The 24,524-nt window shown below is 47.5% G+C and overlaps 2 protein-coding genes across 4 annotated transcripts; one reads left to right on the plus strand and one right to left on the minus strand.

The window, feature by feature from the left end:
* Nucleotides 1–3,353: 3,353 nt before the first annotated feature.
* On the plus strand, nucleotides 3,354–6,925 carry LOC113019963 (uncharacterized). Of its 3 annotated transcripts, XM_026163626.1 has the most exons (9): nucleotides 3,354–3,414; nucleotides 3,647–3,740; nucleotides 4,594–4,717; nucleotides 4,831–4,988; nucleotides 5,358–5,500; nucleotides 5,578–5,755; nucleotides 5,952–6,091; nucleotides 6,170–6,332; nucleotides 6,651–6,925. In XM_026163626.1, the coding sequence occupies exons 1-9, from the start codon at nucleotides 3,398–3,400 to the stop codon at nucleotides 6,714–6,716; spliced, it is 1,083 nt and encodes a 360-aa protein (XP_026019411.1). In that variant the 5' UTR covers nucleotides 3,354–3,397; the 3' UTR covers nucleotides 6,717–6,925. The 3 variants fall into 3 exon arrangements, with proteins under 3 accessions (XP_026019411.1, XP_026019414.1, XP_026019412.1); XM_026163629.1 differs by lacking the exons at nucleotides 3,354–3,414; nucleotides 3,647–3,740 and adding an exon at nucleotides 3,760–4,366 and having other exon boundaries at nucleotides 4,546–4,717; XM_026163627.1 differs by lacking the exons at nucleotides 3,354–3,414; nucleotides 3,647–3,740 and adding an exon at nucleotides 3,760–4,366.
* Nucleotides 6,926–9,932: 3,007 nt separating this feature from the next.
* On the minus strand, nucleotides 9,933–22,338 carry nr1d1 (nuclear receptor subfamily 1, group d, member 1). The gene is made up of 8 exons (XM_026163835.1): nucleotides 21,883–22,338; nucleotides 16,817–17,086; nucleotides 16,644–16,732; nucleotides 15,395–15,539; nucleotides 14,666–15,306; nucleotides 14,405–14,590; nucleotides 11,821–12,031; nucleotides 9,933–11,174 (listed from the first exon to the last, which is right to left on the minus strand). The coding sequence occupies exons 1-8, from the start codon at nucleotides 21,914–21,916 to the stop codon at nucleotides 10,954–10,956; spliced, it is 1,797 nt and encodes a 598-aa protein (XP_026019620.1). The 5' UTR covers nucleotides 21,917–22,338; the 3' UTR covers nucleotides 9,933–10,953.
* Between the last annotated feature and the right edge of the window lie 2,186 nt (nucleotides 22,339–24,524).

Below are 24,524 nucleotides of genomic sequence, written 5' to 3' on the forward strand. Positions count from 1 at the left end.
TAAAACACATTTAAACGTCTTTTTAAAATTCTTTCGGGTAAAGACTCTTGACCCTTTGTAAAAATGTCAAAGTTTAAATGTAATACACCAGTTTGTACACTCTGTTCTCACTCGACTCCATGTTTTACCTGAATGACCTGACGTGGCTCCTCCCCCTCTGCGTCAGGATTAGTTAAACCTGAAAAAATACGTTTTTATTGTTTAGTATTTTGTTTCTTTCGAAGGCAAAAAAAAGAAGATGTTTACTTTATAATAAACTTGTTAGTTATCGTAGCTAAATTTTATTTTCACAAATGCAAATACAGTAACAAAAAGCCTAATTTTAAACATTACTATAATGATGTTTTATGTTACATAAAATTGATTCGTGGATCACTTAACAAAAAGGCTGTGAAAACTATTACTATTTGTAGTAATTACAAATTATTTGAATGTATGTAATTCTTTGTATTACACCCCCTGGCATATGTTCATTTTGTTCTTGTTGTATAGTCAAAGGAGCTTGCAGAGAAAAGCGTCTGGACTTCTTTAAGTTACTTGAAGACGTTTCACCTCTCATCCGAGAAGCTTCTTCAGTTCTAAGGTCAAATGGTGGAGAGTCCCAGATATAAACCTAGTGGGAGTTTCCCCCCACAGAGGGACAAAAGGACCCCTGATGATCCTCTAATCACCTGAGCCAAGGTGTGAAACTGGGCGTGGGTCCCAATCAGCCAGAGTTTCGGGTGAGCTCATTATGAAACCTGGCCCCACCTTATCATGCGAATTCCTGAGGTCAGATGGCCCAGGATGTGAGTGGGCGTTAAGGCGTCTGGGAAGGGATCTCAAAACTGGATTATAGATGGCAGAGAGTTGGTGTCGTAAACCCCGCCTCTGTTCAAAGATGGTCGCTCACAGTGGACATAGATGCTTCTTTCACTCCTCTTTCAAACCATCTGTCCTCTCTGTCCAAAATGTGAACATTGGCATCCTCGAAAGAGTGACCTTTGACCTTTAGATGCAGATGGACTGCTGAGTCTTGTCCTGTGGAGGTGGCTCTTCTGTGTTGTGCCATGTGCTTGTGAAGTGGCTGTTTGGTCTCTCCAATGTAGAGGTCTGAGCATTCCTCGCTGCACTGTACAGCATACACCACATTGTTAAGTCTGTGTTTTGGCGTTTTGTCTTTCGGGTGAACCAGTTTGTGTCTGAGTGTGTTGCTGGGTCTGAAATGCACTGGGATGTCATGCTTGGAGAAAACTCTCCTGAGTTTCTCTGATACGCCGGCTACATAGGGGATGACAATGTTGTTGCGTCTGTCCTTCTTATCCTCCCTCGCTGGTGTCTGGTCTTCTTTTCTGTGCCTCTTTGCTGACTTTAAGAACGCCCATTTAGGATAGCCGCACGTTTTGAGTGCTTCCTTTACATGTGTGTGTTCCTTCTTTTTCCCTTCAGGCTTAGAGGGAACATGTTCTGCCCGGTGGTGTAGGGTCCTGATTACTCCAAGTTTGTGTTCCAGAGGGTGATGGGAGTTAAAGAGGAGGTACTGGTCCGTGTGTGGGGGCTTACGACACCAACTCTCTGCCATCTATAATCCAGTTTTGAGATCCTTCCCAGACGCCTTAACGCCCACTCACATCCTGGGCCATCTGACCTCAGGAAATCACATGATAAGGTGGGGCCAGGTTTCACAATGAACACACCCGAAACTCTGGCTGATTGGGACCCACACCCAGTTTCCCACCTTGGCTCAGGCGATTAGAGGATCATCAGGGGTCCTTTTGTCCCTCTGTGGGGGGAAACTCCCACTAGGTTTATATCTGGGACTCTCCACCATTTGACCTTAGAACTGAAGAAGCTTCTCGGATGAGAGGTAATAATAATAATAATAATACATTTTATTTAAATAGCGCCTTTCAAAGCACCCAAGGACACTGTACAACAGATAAAAACTGGAAATATACACAATGGTAAAAATAGAAGATAAAAGTTAAAACATACAGAAATTTAAGAATAGGCAATTTTAAACAGATGAGTTTTGAGGGTGGACTTAAAAAGAGAGAATGAGCTAATATTTCTGAGGTCCGGGGGTAGGGAATTCCAAAGTCGAGGGGCAGAGCAGCTAAAGGCCCTCCCTCCCATTGTGATCAGACGAGCAGAGGGAACAGAGAGAGAAAGAGAAGATGAAGATCTGAGGCAGCAGGATGGGACCTTCATCTGTAATAAGTCAGAGAGGTACGGTGGAGAGAGAGAATGAATAGCCTTGAATGTATACAGAATTATTTTAAAATGGATGCGAAATTTGACCGGGAGCCAGTGAAGTTGCTTCAGGATTGGGGAGATGTGGTGGGTAGAAGAAGTCCTAGTAATAATACGGGCAGCAGAGTTCTGGACACGTTGGAGCTTGTTGATAGATTTTTGTGTGAGGCCAAATAATAATGAGTTGCAGTAGTCAATTCTAGAGATAACAAGATTATGGATGAGAATGGCAGTGGCGTGAGGTGTGAGGAAGGGGCGGAGGCGATTAATGTCTTCAAGCAACTTAAAGAAGTCCAGACGCTTTTCTTTGCAAGCTCCTTTGACTACGATGACCTGGATGACTGAGAACCTTCACAGACATTCTGGTTGTATACATGTTCTGTATACTGTTTCTCAATAAAGTTTAATAATTGAAAAAAAATGTTAACGTTTAAACCCTTTTATTTCATGGGTGCTTTTCAAATTTGAGCTTCCCTCCCTCCAAGACATCTACAGGAAGCGGTGCCTGAGGAAAGCGGGGAGGATCATCAAGGACTCCAGTCACCCCAGCCATAAACTGTTCAGACTGCTTCCATCAGGAAGGAGGTTCTGCAGCATCCGGTCCCGTACCAGCAGACTGAGAGACAGCTTCTTCCATCAGGCCATCAGACTGCTGAACACTTCATAGACACCTCAGCTTCACTACTGGAACTTCAACATTATGCACTCCATACTGTACAGTAATGCCACTGTTTTGCACATATTCAACTCTGTATATTTTTATATATTTTATTTATTGTTTACTCTATTTAACTTGTAAAATATGTGTACACACACACACACACACACACACACACACACACACACACACGTAGAAAATATTTAGTATACACATCCAGAAATGCATATACTATTATATATTGTACATATTTATTAGTTTCAGATGTAGCCATTCTTGTATTTTGCACAACTCTGTTGCTTGTGAAGCTCGCACACAAGAATTTCACTCACATGTGCTGTACCAATGTACCTGCACATGTGATGTGACAATAAAAGTGAAAAAAAAAAAAAATTTCACCGCTGAGCGTCGCTGTCTTCAACACGATGATTGGCTTAACTGTCTGTAGCGTCACTGTCAGAGAGCCAATCAGCTCCCGGGTGGGAGCGCGGATATTTGAAAACAGAGATGGCGGCGGTGCGAGCGTAAGTCTGAAAATATTTAATATATTGTGATCAATCTCATCAATAAATGTTTGTTTCCACTCCAGAAACCTTTTCACACGTGAAGCGTGGGTCACGCGACTGTTTTCTGCCTCGCGTGATGAAATAAAACATTGAAAATCTGAAGTTTATTAGCTGTTAGCAGCTGAAGCTAACGGTCTGCGTCACCGAGGGTTCAGTATTGACGTTTGTTCGTTTGTTTGTTTGCTGTCAGCGTGCTTCGGCGTTGTGATCCGGCCCTGCTGGAGCCCCGCGGAGAACCGGAGCCGGACTGCGACCAGGCGGCGCGGATGGTGCTCTTCCTTACGGTCTGTGGCAGAAAATAGTCCGCCTACACCTCACAACACATCAGAGTCCTCGCAAAACGCACAAAACCCTGACCTCTGACCCCCACTGAGGGAATAGTTAAACCGTAAACAATGAAATGGAGAGCAGACCCTGAGTTGGCTCAGTCGCAAGTTTTCAAGTTTCTCACCTGAGTGAGGCCAGCCTGTCAGAGCGGACTTCAATCAGTGTTCATACCAGAGACAGCTGATACTCACACACGCAGTTACTGAGCAGTTTCCTGTGTGTGTGTGTGTAACACGTCACCGTGCTACAGCCATCCTTGCAATGTTAGAATAAAGTAGAGGAGGTGTTCAGCAGCTCCAGGCTGACAGCAGAAACAGACGGGGGTCTGATGAAAATCACCACAAATACATGAAGTGCAGCTACGAGGCTGAGAAACGTCAATAAGGAGAGACGCTGGCGGAAGGCTTTGCTTTGTCTGTTCTCATTAAAAATGGCTGCCGTGTTACATGACCCACAGGCAGCAGTGTGGAGCGTGCCAGTGGTTCAGTGAGCTGAGCTTCAGTCAGTCTTCTTCCTCATGCTCAGGATCCAGATGTTTTGGTGTGTTTGATAAAGTCCACAGTGCTAACAGAACACACACACTGTGAGTGTTTGTTTATGGAATATGTTTCGTATACCTGTGCTCCTGTGAGTGGGTATGAACACTGAGCCCCGTCAGTGTGTCACCCTCATGTTTCTATGATGTTGTTTTATTGTTTATTTTAAGTTGGCTCTAATTTCTGTGTGACATCATCTCTTTTATGTTGTATTTACTACAATCAGCTGACAGATCAAAACAGTCCCTGAAATCGTCCTGTCACGTGTGTTCAGGACCGCCGTCGCATGCAGAAGGTTCTGTGGCGTCAGCTGTTTGTCCTCGACTCCATGATGTCACTGCTGGAAGGACTGGAGTCTGCCCAGCAACTGATGGCACAGTCCTGCCCCCCCCAACCAGGTACACACACTGTGGTGCTGTCTCACCTGGAAAGAACACAAAGAAAGTGACTTACTGTGTGTGTGTGTGTGTGTGTGTGTGTGTGTGTGTGTGTGTGTGTGTGTGTGTGTCAGAGGGTGGGGCTCGGGGCAGGTGGAAGGCCCTGAAGGTGGAGAGCAGGTCAGGGGTGGAGGAGACCGAGGCGCTGCTCAGATCTCTGCAGGACAGAATCCAACAGATCCACGACAGACGACACACACTCACACAGCTGGTTCAGCATCTGCATAGCAAGGTCACACACACACACTTGATTTCATATCTTAGTGGGGGCATCTCATTGACATGATGCTGTAACTAACTGTAACTCTGACACTAAAACCATATTTTGAGCCTCAAAATGTCTTCAATCTTGTGGGGACGGACATCTGGTCCCCACAAGTACAGTCACATTCCAATTTTGGTCCTCAGAAAGACATCTAAACATGGTATCCACACGCACACGCACACACACGCACACGCACACACACGCACACACACACACAGGTTAACGTCAGTCACTAAGAGTCGAGGAGGTGAAACATCAGGTAATCTTGCTTTTCTTTGTCGCCTCATCCTCTCCTCTCCTTGTCTCCTCCTGCCCTTGTCTCCTTGTTCCCTGCAGAGGCAGCAGAGTGAGCAGCTGGAGTCGTCTCTGCTGAACGCCCAGAATGCTTTGCAGTCATGTGACCTTCAGCTGGCCCAGTTGAGGGCGGAGTCAGAGGTGATGCTCGGTCACCTGATCGAGTGGCAGCGACTTAGAGACGAGTGAGTGCCACAAAGTCACGTGACTCTATTGAAGCCCTTGTGATTGGTCGCTAACCTGACTTCCTGTCACCTGGCAGGCTGCAGGTGCACGTCAGCACCACGCAGGACGTCATGCAGATCAACCTGCTCGCCTTCAACCAATCAGAGCTGTGTGTGGAGCTCAGGCCACACACCTCTTCTGACTTGTTGTCCAATGAACTGGAGCCGCTGAGGCTGTCAGTCACCTGGAGTCATGACGACCGCTTCAGACTGCAGGTAAGGACACAGGTGTGCGTGATGTCAGGTTTCCTCCGACACTAAGAACTGTTAGTCAATCAACAATCAATACTCATTAAAACTGATTGGATGTCACAGATGCGAGGGGCGTGTCTTACAAACTGTAGATCAATCGATCCGTGAGTATGTGTAGCCCAACTTCAAATAGAGCGTGATGAAGGCGTCTGATCCTCAGGTGAGCGAGGGGACGGCGGGCCTCGCGGAGGACAGCCTGACGGGCCGACGGGTAGAGCTGAGCGCCGCCCTGCTGGAGGTGATGCGGTGTTATGTTGGGCAGGCCGAGCTGTTGTCTGAGATCCAGAGCCTGCGGTCCAGGTGAAGCGCTGACCAATTATTGAATTGACGTGGGCGGGGCCTCTTTCCCACGGCGTTTAATCACCATCTGTCTTTCAGCTTCGCCATTGACTGGCACCCCGCCCAGCGCCTCCTCGTCTACCTGAAGACGGCATCGCTGGTGTGTCATCTGGAGGTGGAGGAGGGATACCCGCGCGTGGGGCGGGCGCGCCTGCTGTCCGTTCGGCGGGACGGGCAACATGTGGACACATCTGGGCTGAAGGTAACAGGAAGCTGCTTCACAGTCTGCTTTTAGGTGAAATTATCGCGTTTCAGGTGTGTTAGTACGCGAGGCTTGGAGTCTGGGGAAGTAAAGGATGCTTGAGACGCCGTGGTTACCCTGCACAGGTGGGGCGTGACACCACCTCCACCTCCCAAAGACCACCTCAAACATTCATCTCAGTGGTTTTGATTTCACCTCGTGTGTTCTTGCTCCAGCTGCAGCGTCTCACACGAGTGTGTGTGTGTGTGTGTGTGTGTGTGTGTGTGTGTGTGTGTGTGTGTGTGTGTGTGTGTGTGTGTGTGTGTGTGTGTGTCTAAGCCTCCCAGCGGTGAGCTGCGTCTGACCGAGTGGTTGGTGTTTCTCTACAGCAGTCCTCTCCTCTGAACGACGTCTTCCTCCTGTACCGTTTCCTGTCTTCTCTCACACATCCACCGGGGGTCGCTCTCTCACCTGCACATGTGTTACCTGCCCTGAAGTGTTTTTGTCTGTGATCACATGACATGAAAATAAACCCTCTGCCTGCAGGACAAACTGGGTGTGTGAAACATGAAGTTTGTCTCTGATAAATAAAGAAGTTTATAGAATTTACAGAAGCATCAGTTTCACACAGAAGAAACTTCATTTTTAAACTAATAAAATGTACTCTAACAAAGTTCTGTTTGCAGTCAGTTATAAAAGAATAAGAAAAACTACTGAAAATAAAAACGTATAAAAAATATTTAGGGAATAATGAAACTGTCAGTAAATATGTCAAATTAAAGGAATATTTGTGAGAAAAAATAAACCAATTATTGGAGGATTTTAATCAATAAAAGCATGTTTGCAGAGTAAAACCATTTTTGTTTTTAATAGAAAGGCTGTTTTTAAAAGCCCATTTCTGCTTGAGCTGGGTCTGTTTTTAAATGTAAACTTAAAAAAACCATGTTTGAAAACATTTCATGAACTTCTTTCATTTATAATCCAGCAGAAAAAAATGTTCATTCAATTCTTCAGCTGAAGCTTTTATTTTGTAAAGCTGCCACCGGGAGTCGCTGTTTCCTTTCGTGTTGCTGTCTGCTGCTTCCCAGCATGCACTGCTACACCGATACTGTACAACGTGACGTAAGACACACACGCATGTCCGCGTGATTAGATAACATGTCGGGGACATGTCACGCCGTCAGAAACCAGACAGAGCGGCTCCTGAAGGAAAACCGAGCACAGCCCGCGGGAAGACTTCCTGCTGCTGACACACCGGGTCACGTGTTCTCATAGAAACACGGAAACAGCCACGGAGCTCACGTGTGTCTGCAGAACATGCAGGTTTAACAGGTTTAACGTTTCTCACTGGGGCTTGGTTCAAATGCACGGAAGTGTAAAATCAGCCAAAACTTAAACGGAGTTTGGTGTAACAAATAATTCTAAATTACAGCCTGTAAAACTGATGCTCTTGGGCACATAGTTAGATTTTCACTGATCTTTGGTCACAGCAAGGTGTGGAAAGGTCCACCCGGAGTCTGGTGAGAGGACAGTGGAGTAAAAGCAGCTGCTGGTTAGTGTATGCACAGGAGTCCGGCTGAAGAATGAGATTACTGCAGATCACTGTGGAGTTTCCCCTCCACGCACATCTCACCCACTCTTAATACAGCGGAACGTGGACGTGTGTGACTGCTGCTGAGTCACCAGTAGGAAACTGACATCAGGAAAATATCTGAGTGGACTAAGTGAAGGATTCTGTTCGTGTTTAAAATGAGCACAAATGTGAATGGAGTTTGGTTTGAGGGTTAGCGTACGAAAGCCAGGCTGCTTCGTGTTTTTGCTCCAAGCATTTACTGATTGTCAGCATCTCCTCAGATGAGCAGACGGTTTGAGACGGCTGCCAGGCGTAATAAAAGCAGCTATTATTAGCTGTAAATACACGTATATGCGTGGAGTCTGGTGCGTCAGTGAAGGAGCTTTAACCCTGATAAACACGTAACTGTAAAAGTGAACGTGTGAAAACGGAACATTTTTGACTGGAGTCTGGTGGAGACTGCTTCCACGCGAAAACATCATCACCATGCAGGTGTGGTTATGAAGCATGCGCCTGCAGCTCAGTGTCACATACAAACAAGTGTGCAACATCTCAGTTTGTGTTATTGTTTATTGCCTGACGACCTCCTCCTCCTGCTGTGGACCTCCTCCTCCTCCTGCTGCTGTAAATCAGTGATCAGAGTGATCCGTTGTCACGGTGACGCACCACACGGCTGTAAACGTGTTATATAAGTACGCACAGCACTAAAAGGAAATGATGTGCGAGTCCATCTGAAACTGGGACACAGTGCTCGTCTCCGCCCGCTGGCTGCTCATTGGGCAGTGGGGATGCTGAGATCGAGATGCAGCTGGCCAATCAGAATCCAGAAAGTGGAAGTTTGATTATGAGGCTGCAGTTCGACCTACTTTCTCCTCAGAGTGACTCACTTTCTCCTTCTTCTCCTGCTGTCCCACTGACTGCTGAAAGCTCAGAGCCAACAGGACACTAACCTCCAAAAACCCACCAATCACGATCAGCTTCACCTCATGCTGCTCAGACACACGTGGATGTCTGTTTGTCACAGTCTGCGGCTCTAAAATCAGTGAAAAAGTCAAAGGAGTCTGGTGAAGGAGAAAGCTGGCGCTGCTGTATTTACAGCCTATAGTTCATATGAAATATGTTTTTCATTTGTTTTAATTAATAAGTCATCAACGTGTCTCGTTTTTATATGAAACATTAAACATTTAACCTGAAATTACACATGAAATATTTTTTCTTTTCTTCTCATACTTTACAGTTCACAGAGAGATAAATATGTGTGATGGTGAAGAGACGATGTTAGATGTTGTATTTCAGTGACTGTAGTGCAAGGCACAAAAACGCCACCAGAGGGCAGACTGTGCCGCTGAGCTCAGACCCACTGGAATATAACCCTAAACACCTTTATATTCCACTAATAAAGGTGAGCTAGGTGACACAGACGAAGCTTCGTGTCTAAATAAACTAGAATAAACCCAACATGGAAGCACTGAGAGCTGCAGTTCCTGTGGTGCCCAGCAGAGGCAGCAGTGAGTCAGTCCCATAGACTTCCGTGTCAAAATAAACTCATTATTAGGGGCGTGGTCTCTTTGACTGACGGACGGATGGGGATTTGGCGCTACTTAAATAAAACTGATTGTTCAGTTTTCAGATTTTTTTAAAAGTTTTTACTGTAGTAAAATGAGTTTTTGTGACTGTTAGTCCCAACATCATGAGCTGCTTTACAGCCTCCTCAATTTTGATTTGGGGCGTGAAGAGAGCACATACAGCTGCTGCGGTACAATAACAGAGAGCTCGAATCAGGCTCTTCTACAGCTACATCACCCGCTCTACAGCTGCTGCAACTACAACCAGCAGCAGCTTGAGTCTGTGACATCAAACCCTGCCACTACAGCATCTCCACCAGCCGCTGTAACTGACTCCACCTTCTCCTCCGCTGCTGGTGGGTAAAATGAGCTTCGCTGAGAGAAAACTGAAGGTCGTTTTACTTCAGCTCCGACTCGTCCAATCATCAGTCCATCGCAGTAACGTCTTTATGATCAGTGTGAATATTATAGATTCAGGACGACTCATGTGTGCATATATTTATATATCATTTTTATATAACGTCTTTACAACATAAACCACAGATTAAAACACATCAGAGATCTTCTTTCATCAGGTGCACTTCCTCGCTCGTACATACTTTAATAGTCACGATATCTGCACAGGCATATATTCATATTAACCAAAAATAGTTGTGTACAACAGATCTCAGGGAAACAGTTCAAGTATAGCTGGATCTTTGTGTTCATGGCTATGTACAGTTTCTTTACAGAACATCAGCTGCATAAGGTTTGTCTGAGGCGTCGCCAGGTCACGCCCCGCCTCCTCCATCTCTGTAGTAGGTGGAGTCATCATTCCGGGCGCTCCACAGTTTGGAAGTTCAGGATGAATCAGTTCGTACTGGAAGAGTTTCTGTTTCCTGCAGAGTGGAAGTGGAGGCCGCCGCAGTCAGAGATCGCCGGCCGCTGAAAATCGAAGGAGCTGATCCCAAAGTCCTTAAAATCATTAGAAGCAGCTGGATGCGTCCAGATGTTTGAAAGAGCTACTTTTAGTGTGCATCTGTCTCCAGCTGGGAAAACTTTCAAATTAAAAGCGTCTGAACTCATCATGAACGTTAACGAAGCTAAAATCAGACAGAATGATGACATCAACAGGAAGTGGAAGTGAAGCTGAACGAACAGGTTTGTCCTGTGTGAGCTCGTCAGTTAGCGTACTGTCGTCGTCCACGTCCTTCACGCTTCTTTCTTTTGTCTTTCAGACTTCCTGCTGGCGACGCTCCAGTAAAGTCAAAGAACTGGGCTGGCTAGGCTAAGCTAACGGATTGGGCTTACACAGGTTAAAATAGTGTGGTTTAAAAATGGCAGCCTGCTCCTTTAAAACATCAACCAGCTGTTTTAAAGCAGACTTTTATTTTGGCGGGGAGACGCATGTCTTGCAAAGTTCTGCTGATGACATCATCATCCTGCCAGTCCGATGCGGTCTGGATGACGCTGCGATGTTAAGGGCTGGAGAGCGTGGCGATGCGGTGACATCGCAGTGATGTCATCAAACGTCGATGCGGAAGGACAGCAGCTTCTCAGAGTGCATGTTGTTGAGCGTCCGCAGATCTGGCAACTTCAGCAGCAGTTTGGTGAAGCGTGGCGAGTCCACGTCGAGGTGCTCGCTCTCTGGGGCGACGGGCGACTTGTTGACCAACGAGCGAAGAGCGCGGATCAGATTCTCCTGCAGCTGCTCCACCGACGCCACGTCTTCGATGCCGGAGCGGTCTGAAACCACACGGAGAGGGCAGGTCAGCGAGCAACGGGCAACCACTACATCTGCAGCAACTGCAACAACTGTTACGTCTACAACTACTGCAACTGAACCAAACCCGGTGACTACTCCACCCACTACATCTACAGCAACAGCTGCAACTAAACAGTTTAAAAACAAACTCGACATGTGCAACTTCGACACACAACAACCAAAAATTATTAACTATGCAACTAAACACAAGACATCAACTACGGCAACAACATCTACATACGCCGCTGCTACCTAAATCACTGCAACCACGACGCTTCACTTACAGAACAAACGGTACCTTTTGCAACTACACCAAAACTTGGCACAACCTGCAACTCAACAAGTTGGTGCAACTACAGCAGCAACATGGAGAAACGTTTCTCCTCTGAAAACATCCAGATGAAAGAATCAACTTTTAGCGATTTCCTTACCTGGATGATTGAACGTGCATCGAAAACAACAACAACAGCTAAACCACACAAACTCGGGCTACACCTGCACTCGCCGTAGTTATGTGCTACAAACAGGAAGTTGATTTTCTATACTTCCTTCTTAAACACTCAACACGTTGCTTAAATAACTGCGATACGTTTCAGCTAATCTACGGCGGCGGCGATCTTTGCTCACCTGCTGACACGAGCACCACGGCGGTGAAGAGTCCGAGCTCCTCGCTGTCCAGCTCCAGCGCCGCCAGCTTGTGGCTGAAGTCAAACATGGCTCCCAGCAGGTCCCTCATGCCCATCGCCCGCAGCTCCTGCAGGTTGTAGGTGGCGCCGGAGACGAACGTCACCGTCTGCTCCTTCATGTTAAACAGCGACGCAAAACGCACCATCAGCACCTGAGACAGGAAACAAGGACGGGCAATCAGTGAAAGCGCGATGATGTCACCGACACATTTAGGTTTCATTCGATCTCAGCCTGACACGAGTTTGAGCAACCAACGAGGAGGCGTGTAACTACAGCAACATTACATCTGCAACTCCTGCTAATAGATCAACATCCTCTGCCTAGAAAACTCGCCACATCCAAACTCCTGCAACTAAACACAGCAACTTCAGCCAAACACCGCCCATTACAACTGCAGCAACACGTTAACTCCTGCAGCTAAGCCAAATCCTGCAACAACAGCAACTCTAGCAACCACTACGTTGCAACGTATGCAACACTTGCAACTGAACAACAAGCAACTAGCCTAAGGAGCTGGGAAAGAAAGCTTTCGTGACGTGGGTGACTGCAAATCTACACAGAAAACAAGCAACTGCAACACAAACTACATCTGCAGCAACAAGTAAACATCATGCTGTAGCTCCAGGACTACATCTGCAACATTTTCTGTACCTACAGACAATGCAGCATGTTCTGGCTCCTTAAGATTCGCCCCTCATGTTATGTAGTGTTATATAAGTTCATGCAATCTTTATTTGTTTCTGGCACACTGTTCATTTTATTTTGACATCCTACCAGAAGTGCTATTTCTCATTACTTCCTGTCTAGCGGGAGAAGGACAGTTTGCTACCCCTATGGCACATTCATGTATTTCAACAAAGCCATGCGAAGCATCCAGTCAAATAAATCTGCCAGAAAGGAACAGCGCTGTGGTTTTTCTACATGGGAAGATGGTTGTCCATCTGTCTAGTTAAGTGCGAGGGCAGAATACAGCAAAGACTGCGTCTCACAATGAAACATAATGCTGCAACTAAACACGGCAACTCACTAACTTAACCAAATGCTGCAACAAGCAACTGCTGCGACCGCTACGTCTCCATGAACAAATGCAACTAAACAGCAACCTGAGCTTCAGATCTTTGACCTCGGGAACGTTAGTGGGAGTTTTTAAACTCGCACTCTTGTGGACTCGAGGGTGAACTCAATAGTTTTTTCAAAGGTCAGAGGTCATTTCCCTAAAATGTGCTCTGATTGGATGACAGTGCTGTAACTGGCTGAGTGAGAAGACATGGTAAATATCTAGAGGGTGGGTGCAGCGCCCCCAGTTTGCCTAGTGGTCAGGTCGGGTACAGCATCTAAGGAATCTCAATCAACCAACTGACTATGTGCACGTTAGCATATGCTACTTCCGGTGCGGAAACTCCTGTGGGGAGCTTTGTTTCCGGTGTCCTATTCGCGCCTGGTTTACGGTCCAAAACAAGTTAAGCAAATGAATGAATCAAGCGGCGATTTACATTTCTATAGATGTCTCAGGCATTTACCCAACATATCTGTAAATGATGTTCATCGACTTGTCGATATTTTCCCCCGCGCCTCAGAGCAAAAGAGAAAAGGGATTCAGATGTTATATTTCTCAGCTGTCTCTCGTTTATCGCGGGTGTTATGTTCTAAAAATAACCAGCGAGAGGTGAAATCAAGGAGCCAATTTTATTTTTTGACGGTGCAAATCGTTTCCTGGACATCGTGGACATACAGCACTGCATTTCAGTCACACTGCTAGCATCGATGCAGCGATTCTGTACTGTACAGGAGAGACGTCACGGAGGAGATCGTCTGCAGCGATCAGGACGCAGGACACAATGTGACGTAAAAAAAAAGCATGCAAACTTGCAATCTGCGAAACAGCGAGGTGAAAGGTGAACGTTATAGCGAGGGACCGCTGTAATTTTGAAGGTAAGTCACAACATACCCTTCGTACATACTAATGTATAGAAACCATTACCAGTAATCATTCATTTTTTGTGTGGTTTTCACGGTTTGTTAACATGCTGTGTAGGTGTGTACTGGACTAGCTGATATCAACATAACGGGGAAACATCTGGTTTGACTGTTCTTCACCTGTAGTTTGAATGCTGAACATTTGCCTGTTTGAATCATGAGACCAGTCACTATGCAGAGATGTGCTTCTGAGTGTGGACGATGTGTCTTCTGCTGCAGTAATGCAGTTCTGCTTGTGTTGAGTGATGTAAACAACTGATCGATCTAAATGCTTTAAACGTCAAAATTGATCATTAGATTTTTTATGACACAGCAGCGGTGAGTGTTCCCAGCTTCTGCTCTTTGTAACTTAACACCATCTTTCTGTTTTCGAGTTTTGGACATGATGTTGGAGGATATCTTCGCAGTAGCGATTGACCGCAAAGTAAAGCTACCGGAAATGTACAACCCCACATCCGGTCTCAAACCAGGAAGTTAGCATTTTCTCGTGCACAGGGTCAATCAGCACAAACCTCGCCCACTAAACCGAGTGACATCACAGGTTCACCTCAAAGGTGCCGGCCTTCAGCAGGGCCACCTGGTCGTTCTGGGACAGACCGCTGAATCCTGGGATATGTTTGGCGAACTCTACCACCTCCCTGACGGCGGGCGTGAAGGACAGCGAGAAGTCCTCCCATATCTGCTGCGGGGTCTTCGAGGGGTCGGCGTGAGGCTGCATGTTCATTGGACAAGCCTGCGGAGACAGGACAGCACCGTCAGCCAATCAGGTGACAGCTTGTAAACCCTCCCCCAGTGGATGAGCTCTTACCAGCACGATCCCCGTCTGCTTCTTCACTGGACAGCGCTGCTCCTGGGTCACATGACCAGCGGGACCGCTCTGCTGGCTTTGCCTCCCGTTGCTACGGTGAAGATATGTGCGGCTGTTTTCCGGTAGGTAGCACTCTGTGGCCAGGTTGTTATTGTGGTGGTAGATGGTGTTGAGGCCGTTGGCATGGTAACCGTTTGGGCAGCGGTTGGGCTGCCAGAGCTCCGCCTCCCCATTGTGGTGGACGTGGTTATTGGCCAGCTTGTCGTGAGCGTATAGGAACGTCTCGCGGTGAGCGCGAGCAATGGCGCTAATGGTGGAGTCCATCCCGGGGCTGGGGGGTGGGGAGCAGGAGGGGGAGGAGCTCTGATGGGAGGGAAGAGGCGGTGGGGAGGAAGAGGAAGCCGAAGCAGGCGGGGAGGGTGAGGAGGGGGCTGGAGGCAGGGCTGAGGGCTGAGGCCGGGGGGCGATGGTCACCCCCGGGCACGGCGAGGAGGAAGAGGATGAGGAAGAGGAGGACGACGACAGGCTGGCGAGCTGGAAGTCGCTCTGCAGCTGGTTGTTCACCATGTTATTCATGGCGCTCTGCATCTCGGCCAACATCCTCTGCTTCTCGCGCTTCGGGATCCGCCCGAAGCGCACCGCTGTGGACAGAAGAGGAAGAGGAGGAGTTAGGTCGGATTCAGAGTGTGCGGGCTTGCAGGTGGGCGTGCAGGTGAGGCGGGCGCTCACCGTCGCGGCTCATGCCCACAGACAGACACTTCTTGAAGCGGCACTGCTGGCAGCGGTTCCTGTTGATCCTCACGATGGTGCAGCTCTCGTTCTTCACGCACTTCTTGTACTGGATGTTCTGCTGGATGCTGCGGCGGAAGAAGCCCTGCAAGACCAGACACGCCCACACCGTCACCTTCAGCATCATCATCGTCATCACCACCAAGCCCCAAAACTGCCAAAATCCGCGGACTGTATATCCGGTCTTTAAGTCTGACGTCATTAGCCGCTTCAGGTTCCAAAGCCAAACGAACACTGCGGCATCACTGAGAGTTAAAAACTGTCTAAACTCTTTCATCTGTAATAAAATGATCAGCGTTGCTGCTTTACCAGGTGTAACAGTTAAGTTTAACATCCATGAAAACAGAATTTATTAAATTTAACGGAGTTAGAAGTTAGCAGGAAGCTAGCGGAAGTTAGCTCGCTAGCTTCCACGCAAAAATAGCATGTTCTGACTGAGAGATTTCTGAAACAAATTAAAACGTACAGCTCTGTTATCACTTCCAACATAAATGAAGACAGAAAACTAAACAGCAGTGGCGTTTGTAGGGTTACTGAAGTTGGGCTAGCTGCTATATAATGATGTGCTACGTGACCGCTAGCGACACAGCTATGTTAGCATAAACACAGTGAAGCTGGAGGATGAACGCTAACTTTCTTCCACTCGATAAAAGTTAACGTGAAGGTTCCTGATGGTCAGGAACAAATGCAATCGCATGGCAGGATGCTGTAAAAGGACCAAACTTCAGTCAGGAGAACAACTGAGATAATCCATCCACAATACGAGGTTAGTCATTCATATACTGCTGCATGGGCTGGGCTGTAGTTACATCGTAAGGTTTTAAAAACTGAGCTTTAAAATGAACAGTGGTAATAAAAGCCGAGAGAGGCCGACAGGGATCACTGACTGTTTTTAGGGGCTTGTTCAGATTAAACAGAACAAGATACAAAAGATTAAAACATGTTAAAAACACAACAGCCTTAATAAATGCAGAGTAGTTTGGACTGAAGCTTCATCACATCATCACTTAAAGCCTGTGTGCATGTGATGTGTGTGAATAAAGAAATAACGCATTTGAAAATAAACAGGAAGTAAATAACTCTGAAATATTACAAAAACAAAAAATAAGAATAACAGTTTTAGATTTTAATTAATTAACACAAATACTATCATTGAGTCGGTAGTTCCATTGTGTGTGTGAGATCTCACCTTGCAGCCTTCGCAGGCGTGCACGCCGTAATGGAAACCCGAGGCGACATCGCCGCAGACCTTACAGAGCAGCACCATGCCGTTCAGCTCTGAAACACAGTCACATACAGGAAGTGACATCAGAGGTTCCGTTCAGCTCAACACACAAACATGCAAACGAACTGCGTACTTACTGGTCAGACTGGCCACAGACTTGCTGGGCGACGTCCTCAGAGAGCCGCCGTCGTCGCGGCCTCGAGGCGAGCCTGCTGCCGACGAGGAGGCCGAGGAGGACCCGTCGTCTCCGGCTGACCCTGAGCTGGAGCCGGAGCTGAGGAACGGCAGGGTGAGGGAGGAGGAGGAGGTGAAGAAGGACTGGGAGTTGGAGTTCTCACTGTACATGGAGACCGGACTGGTCCGAGTGGGAGAGCCTCCGGAGGAGCCCACGTAGGAGATCACGCCTCCTGCAGGAGAGCAAGGGGAGGTCAGAGGTTATTGACAGTGGTGAGGGGGAAGCGTTCCACCTCTACTCCTCGAACGCTCTGAGCGACTCGGTTTTACTGCTTGTACACATCACAGCCTCCTCCTACAAAATAAAAGCCTGTAAGTGCTTATTTCTGCTCTTTGTTCTGCTCGTTGTGCAGCGCAGCGTGACTTTGTACCGCCGCTCAGCAGAGGCGGGATTTAGACTCACACCTTCTCAGGTTTCATCAAAGCACCAGTGAAAGCTGCCGTGAATGTTGGTCTGCCGCCGAGCGGGCTCAAAATGAAGTGATCGGCTGCCACATGTGCACAGCGTCTGAGAGCGACTGTTTGCAGACCTGTTGCCTCCCATCAGCATCCTGTAAATCACGTGAAGCTCTGAGCAACGATTTCATCAGCAGCACATGCAGACTGTGACCGCTGAACACGATCGGTGCAGCGGCAGGTTTGATCTCTGTGGGAGGCTGCAGTCCTGTTTTTACCGCCGTGGCTTCGATGGCGTTGGACGTTATGTCAGGACCACGCTGCAGAGATGGGCCCTCTGTTTTGTAGTGTTCCCAAAATATTTGAATTTATCTGATTAAGTATCAGCTTCTGGTGTCCCTGTATGACACAATATCACTAACTACCTGACCCCACTGAGGTTGGGACAAACACCTTTCACCTCGTGACACGCAGCGACCTTCACAGAGCATTAGTGTTGACTAACGATGTGTTTGTTAGTCAACACACGGCGAGGAGTCAGAAGCACTAACAGGAGGAAACCCCTGATTCTTTGTTATGAGAGGATGATGTTTGTCTGCACATGTCAGAGCTGCACGTGACACACACACACACACACACACACACACACACACACACACACACACACACACACACACACACACACACACACACACGACCAGTGCGAGCTGTGATCACCTTCATGTTCTGCTGCTCAGACTCAGGCTGAATGTGTGCTTTGTGAGTCTGTGCTCACACACTCACACAGCAAGGCCCGCTGCCAGCTCACAAACTGGGTCACCAAGACAGGAACAAGGAGAGCAGCCGCCATCACCTTCACGCTACACGAGGAACCACAGCGAGCTCACAGACCAGCACAGACACTCAGACAGAGGACTCAGCGTGGAAATGCAGACACAAACGAGTGCTGATGAAGGTCACGTGACGTGTTTATAAAGCTGCACATGGCCTCTGAGCGTCTGACCACAGAAATATCCGAGCTGTGCTCATGTCTGTGCTGAACCTGCTGCCTCCCTCCTCCTCCCCTCCTCCCCCTCACGCAGCCTCGGCGGGAGGCTCGTGTGTACTCCGTGGTCACGCCCCTGAGACACGTGCCTGCTCCACTCAGACGGCTCTGCAACGGGACTGGAGCGCCAGAGGCCCGCCCACACCCACGCCTACCCTCCCTCTGCACACACTCTCACGTTCCCGCCATTCATCTCTCTCACACACACACACACACACACACACACACACACACACACACACACACACACACACACACACACACACACACACACACACACACACACAGATCTGCAGCGTTTTCTGCTGCAGTAAAATAAGATTCTTCAGCTTAAACGTGAACTCCTCCTCACTTCCTGTCATATATCTGCTGTTGCTATGGCGATGTTCATACTCAACAATCTAGAGTTTCTCGTAACGAGCTGAGTGTGAGCCAAGACTGCAGACTGCAGACCTCTATGACATCACAGAGAGTAAACTTGCTGATCCCAGAGGATGAATGAGAGCCTGCGGAGTCAGCCCAGAGTCAGATACAGAAGGATTATTATGAACTGTCAGTCATGCAAAGCTGCTCACAGTCCAAGAATAAGAAGAGAAAGCGAAGATGAGGGGCTTGTTTTTGGACTGATTCTTCTACTCCCAGAGCACACACACACACACACACACACACACACACGCACACACGCACACTGACACACACACACACACGCACACTGACACACACACACACACGCACACTGACACACACACACACACACACGCACACTGACACACACACACACACGCACACTGACACACACACACACACGCACACTGACACACACACACACACACACGCACACTGACACACACACACACACACAGTGACACACACACACACACACACACACGCACACTGACACACACACACACACAGTGACACACACACACACGCACACTGACACACACACACACACAGTGACACACACACACACACACACACGCACACTGACACACACACACACGCACACTGACACACACACACACACACACACAGTGACACACACAGTGACACACACACACACACACTGACACACACGCTGTTGGATGTGTCAGAGAACATTTTGGGGCTGGTGTCTTGCCCCAGCCTGGAGGAGCCAGGGATTGAACCACCAACCTTCTAATTGGCAGATGAGTTGCTTCGTCTCGTGAGCGACAGCCACTCAGAGATAATTAAAGCTGAAACCGCAGAAGAAGAATAACCTTCATCTGACTTCATCAGTCACATCCTCAGAGGAGCAGTAACCAGCGTGCCCTGCAGGAAGCTCCACAAAGTGCATTCTGGGTAATCTGCAAAGGCTCCTATCAGACTGTGGGATAAGAAAGCTTCATTTCACCTCCACCTGACAACAGCATCATGCTCCAGCTGGGAATCATTTTCTAATAAAGTTTCCCGTTAGCGCTGACGCTCGCGGTGGTGACGTGGCACGTCTCTGCTGCTCACGAGGTCTCAGGACAGATCACATGATCTTCAGGCCCTCGTGAAGGTTTTAAACGATCCGTGCTTGGAATAAGACGCTGTGCTTCCTTCAGGCACTGTGCTGACCTCCAGAGGAGAGGATCCAGCTGCTGACACATGTTCGCCCTCTTTGACTGAGCGTAAACGCGTTTCATCAGGGTCTCTGCTCACCGTGGGAATTTCAAAGTGGCTAACGGCTAACGACTCGAGGTCAAACGCTGACGTGTCCTGAGAGTCTCTCTGACAGTGCTGCAGTGATGTTTTACTAAACGTTCTCTAAGAACCCTCTTTATCACCTTTTAAGTACGTGTTTAAGCGTCACGCCGCCATGTTTTTTAAAGTTGGTCTGAGGTTTGTGGGCGTGCTGCAGGGAAACGTGTTAGCTGAACTCTGAGCTGACAGGAAGTTCTGTGAGAGCGAGCAGAGCGGCGCTCTATCCTGGGGATACAGCAGGAATCCTGGATCAGGAATATCGGACTTCGAGCAGACATGGAGACGCTTCCATAAATCACATACATCATTCACATCTGTTTTATTCCCTCACTCATTCACACCTCCCTCCTTGACCTCACTCCCCTCTGATTGGCTCCTTTTGTCCCAGAAATGTAAATAAATCAGCTGCACAGGTCCATCGTCTCACCTGTCGTGTTCGTCACTGTGTTCAGGTTTTATGTCGAGTTTTATTTGTCGGTTTACACTTTATTACATCATGTGATAAATATATTATCGTTATTTACATCAGTAAGCCTGCAGTCTGAAAAAACTCCTGAGGGATTATTTTAACACAGATTCATGTTTTTGTGTTCTTGCGTCTCCCAGCAGCTCCACGTCACCGCGGTCAGCTGCAGGTGTCTGTGGCGAGGTGTGTGACGTGTCTCTGTGTACGGCTCAACATCCTTAGTGGCATTTGAATAAAACTCTGTGACTCCTGCCTGAAACAAGCTGAGTGCAGTCTGTGCTGCTGCAGATAAAAGCCACACACAGAAACCAGCGCTCAGCTGTGTTTGTGTTGTTCTTGTCTGCGCCAGCAGGGGGAGACAAAAACACCCAAACTGCAGCTTTAACAGGTGAGGACAAGTGAGAGCCGGACTGTAACTACTATCATCGATGAACCATCAGTGTGTGCTAAAGATCCTCATCCCGGTCATCGATCAGAATCAGCCATGATCAATAATCTGATCACATACAAATACAAACTATAAAAGTGCAGAAGAAGAGAGCAAAGGCTCCTGACGTCAGCGAAAATGAGCAAACGTCAAACCACGTGACTGTGCGCAAATCTTTAAATGTGATCGTGTTTGGAGCACACAGGGGGAGGAGCCGGGGGAGGAGCAGCGGAATTATACAATGAGCTCAGGCTCAGTGGCAGCCAATCACAGCCCGCGGAGCTCCGTGAAAACATGGCTCGGTTTGCCGGTCCATGTGAACCGGCAACTGGCGCGAGCGAGCACGTACACACACATTACTGCGGGTCCACCTGACACCTGTCCACCCTCCGACATGACCGCTGTCACTCTGACCCACTTACCCGAACACACGGGCGCAGTCACGTACACGGTCCCCGTGACCACCGCCGGACATGTGCCAAGCGGGACCCGCTGTTCCCGAAACACGGCCACGGACACCTGCTCACGGGGACTGCAGTGAGGGCAATGCGGGGTCCAGAACCTGGTCTGGACCTGAACCCGATGCTCCCGCCCCCCTCGCTGAGAGAACCTGTACCGCGGACACAAACACCGGAACAGAGGTTCGCGCGCCACACAGCCGCAGGTGCTCAAAGCTTCGACCTGTGGTCCGATACTAACGATACCAACAGTTTACTCATCGACCAGTAACCTGCTTGTCTCAGCCTTCACCCCGCGCTGCTGCCAAACTCCATGTGAAATTTGACAACTTTTAAAACTCGACCTCTGAAGCAGCAGCAGAGACCCCCACACTGTTAAAAGTCAAAATAAATGTACCGCACGCGCACAGCGTCGCTCTTATCAGCTCTAATGTAAGCGTGAGGTGCAGAGTAGGGGACGTATTTACCTGGGTTGTTGTTGTTGTTGTTGTTCGTGTCCATGGCAGCGGTGGTCACTGTGACATCCGAGAAAAAGTCACACACGCGACCCTCGTTTAAAAGTCCCAGAAAGCTACCGCTGCGCACGCATCCCAGGCTCGGAGACGTGGGAGAAGAAACCACCACAGAAGAAGAAGCGGGGTCTTATTCTGTGAATTCAAACTACTGCTCCTGCTGCACGCGGAACCAAGCGATCCGTCCTGCTGCACGCGCGCCTCTGTCTGCCTGCCTGTGTGTTTTGAAACAAGGCGCGCGCGCAGCAGGACGCTGATGATGATGAATGTGCGGGGGCCGCCGTGCCCGCACGCGGCAGAAAACGGGACCATGTGACCGCGGGGAGAGCCTCGTGCCCCAGTGACACACTTTCCCGCCCCTTCTCTGCGCTGCAGCCGCTCGTTTAAACCTCCGAGCACGTGGAGCCGGCTGCTCCTCGCACAGGGGCATTCTGGGATTCGTAGGCGGAGATTTTTTTTGTAGTTTTTAAAACATAATTTTAATGCTTTGACCAATCATTTAACGTTATTTATTACTACTTATATTTATGATGACTTATTCTACTTATGAGCCAAAAATGGACTCCACATCCTCCAGACTAACGATATCAGAGCTCAGGTCAAAGCCTGCAGCTCTCATGGGGGGCATCGGAGCTGACAGCTGGCACATCTGGAAAGGCTCCATCACTGCTCAAAGGTATAAACAGGTGTTTATACACTGCTCTGACACCTGCTCCGTGCTGACGTGTGTCTCTGGGAGGCCTTCGTGTTAGAGCAGAACAACGCTAAATCGCAGACTGCATCTGTCCCAGCCGCACGGCCGCTGAACCGGCCCGCCTGCAGTCCAGACCTCTGACCAGCAGACAACATCTGGAGCATCATGTAAGCAACAACAGGACGAAGCAGAGCCAGGACTGCTGAACAGCTGGAATCCTCCATCAGACCATCGCAGACTGATGTTAGAGAGGAAACATGGAGCTGTCCAGGAGGTTTTGTGAACTGCAGCCTGGCGTTTCTTCTACAGATATTTACTCAGCAATAAGAAAATAGCGACACTCCACTCACACCCTCACTGTTGATGCGTTCATGGTGCAGATGTAAAGTCGCAAAGCATTGTTCAGCATCCAGTTAGCGCTGCAGAAGAGGAGCAAACAGCAGGGAAGTTCAACAGCAACCTTTTTAACAGCTCAACAAACATCAGCAAACACACAAAGTGCTTATGTGACGTTTGACACTAAACATGTGTGCTGTAGTTCAGAGGGAGAGAAACACAGGGTGTGACACTCAGAAATGGAGAAAGATGCAAAGAAGAGGAAAAGTAAGGGACATTTTATTTAACTTCATAAATGATGTGTTACTGAACTAAGATCAGAGCATACAGACTTTGTGTTCTTCAAACGCTGCATGAAAACAGCTGCTCAGCGGTCTGGTTGTTTAGTGCGGGCTAAGCTGTGGCTCACAGTGATGAGTCAGACTGGGGCCCAGCAGCTGTAACCTCTGGGTGACGTCTGCTGGCTCTTTACAGGTTTACAGTCACAGCTCCAGCATTTATGGTCAAGGACAAAGTAGGTAGGTCCTCTCTTTACCACACTGAGTATTACCCAGCATCCTTTGCTGTTACTGGAGTCAGTGCAGGGTGACATTTGAGACAGCAGGTGGTGCAGTTGTTTCATTTAGCAGGATTTTTTTTTATTTTTTTATTTTTTATTAGTAATATAAACATACAAACAAAATGCACCATATATTACAGATTCAGAGAATAAACATTTCTTACATATTAGCAACTTTCATATATAGTGAAAATAAAATATAAAGATGGGGTCACATAAATTAACAGATTATTAACTCACTAAATCAAAATCTTCTACAAAGGAAACAAAAAAGCAGCCTTTTTCTTTTTAACTAAAGTCAAAGATTTAACCAACAGGTTCAGGTCCTTTTTCCAGTAAGCTAGTGTTGGTTTAATCTTAAAAAAGCGACATTTATGTATAAAATACTTACACAAGATTAATAACACATTAACACCATAATTAGCTTTCTTTTCTTTCAAAAACACTCCAAACATTATCATATTTAAGGTAAACGGGGTAATTTGAATCCCACTGGAATAAAGCCAGGTATGAAAATCCAACCAAAATATTTGTATAAAATTGCACAAAAAGAATAGATGGTCCAAATCCTCCTCTTCTGTTCCACAAAATACACAATTACCCGTTTCTATTTTGAATCTATCACTAAGGAGTCTATTTGTCGGGTAAATTTTATTCAAGATTTTAAATTGGACTTCTTTCCCTTTAGGAGGGATAGGGAAGGTGATATAATCAGTTCTTATTTTTTCAATTTCTTTCCTTTGGAAATCTTTTAATATGTAATTACGCCTAAGTAAATTTGGAGAATAAAGACTCCTTAATGACGATCTAAGAAACTTATTGTTGCATTTAACATCACAAAATCGAATACCATCTATATATAATTGCCTTAACTTGGGGGAGATGTCAGAATATATTATATCATTTACAACTATGTTTTTAAGTGACAATGGAATGGATTTTATAACCCGATTAAATTTACTTTTAGAACATTGGATATTAAACTTTTGGCAAAAATCTTGATGTCCT

Source organism: Astatotilapia calliptera, chromosome 4 (genome assembly GCF_900246225.1).
Source record: "Astatotilapia calliptera chromosome 4, fAstCal1.2, whole genome shotgun sequence".
NCBI classification, from domain to species: Eukaryota; Metazoa; Chordata; class Actinopteri; order Cichliformes; family Cichlidae; genus Astatotilapia; species Astatotilapia calliptera.

Bases quoted from the DNA above. Each gene is read 5' to 3' on its own strand.
- LOC113019963 (XM_026163626.1), top strand. The intron at 4,718-4,830 runs GTACACACACTG...TGTGTGTGTCAG, and splicing joins GTCCTGCCCCCCCCAACCAG to AGGGTGGGGCTCGGGGCAGG. The intron at 4,989-5,357 runs GTCACACACACA...TGTTCCCTGCAG, and splicing joins TTCAGCATCTGCATAGCAAG to AGGCAGCAGAGTGAGCAGCT.
- nr1d1 (XM_026163835.1), bottom strand. From the start codon at position 21,916: ATGGACACGAACAACAACAACAACAACAACCCAG. The intron at 16,733-16,816 runs GTAAGTACGCAG...ACTGTGTTTCAG, and splicing joins GTCTGTGGCCAGTCTGACCA to AGCTGAACGGCATGGTGCTG. The intron at 12,032-14,404 runs GTGAACCTGTGA...TTCCTGTCTCAG, and splicing joins TGAAGGCCGGCACCTTTGAG to GTGCTGATGGTGCGTTTTGC.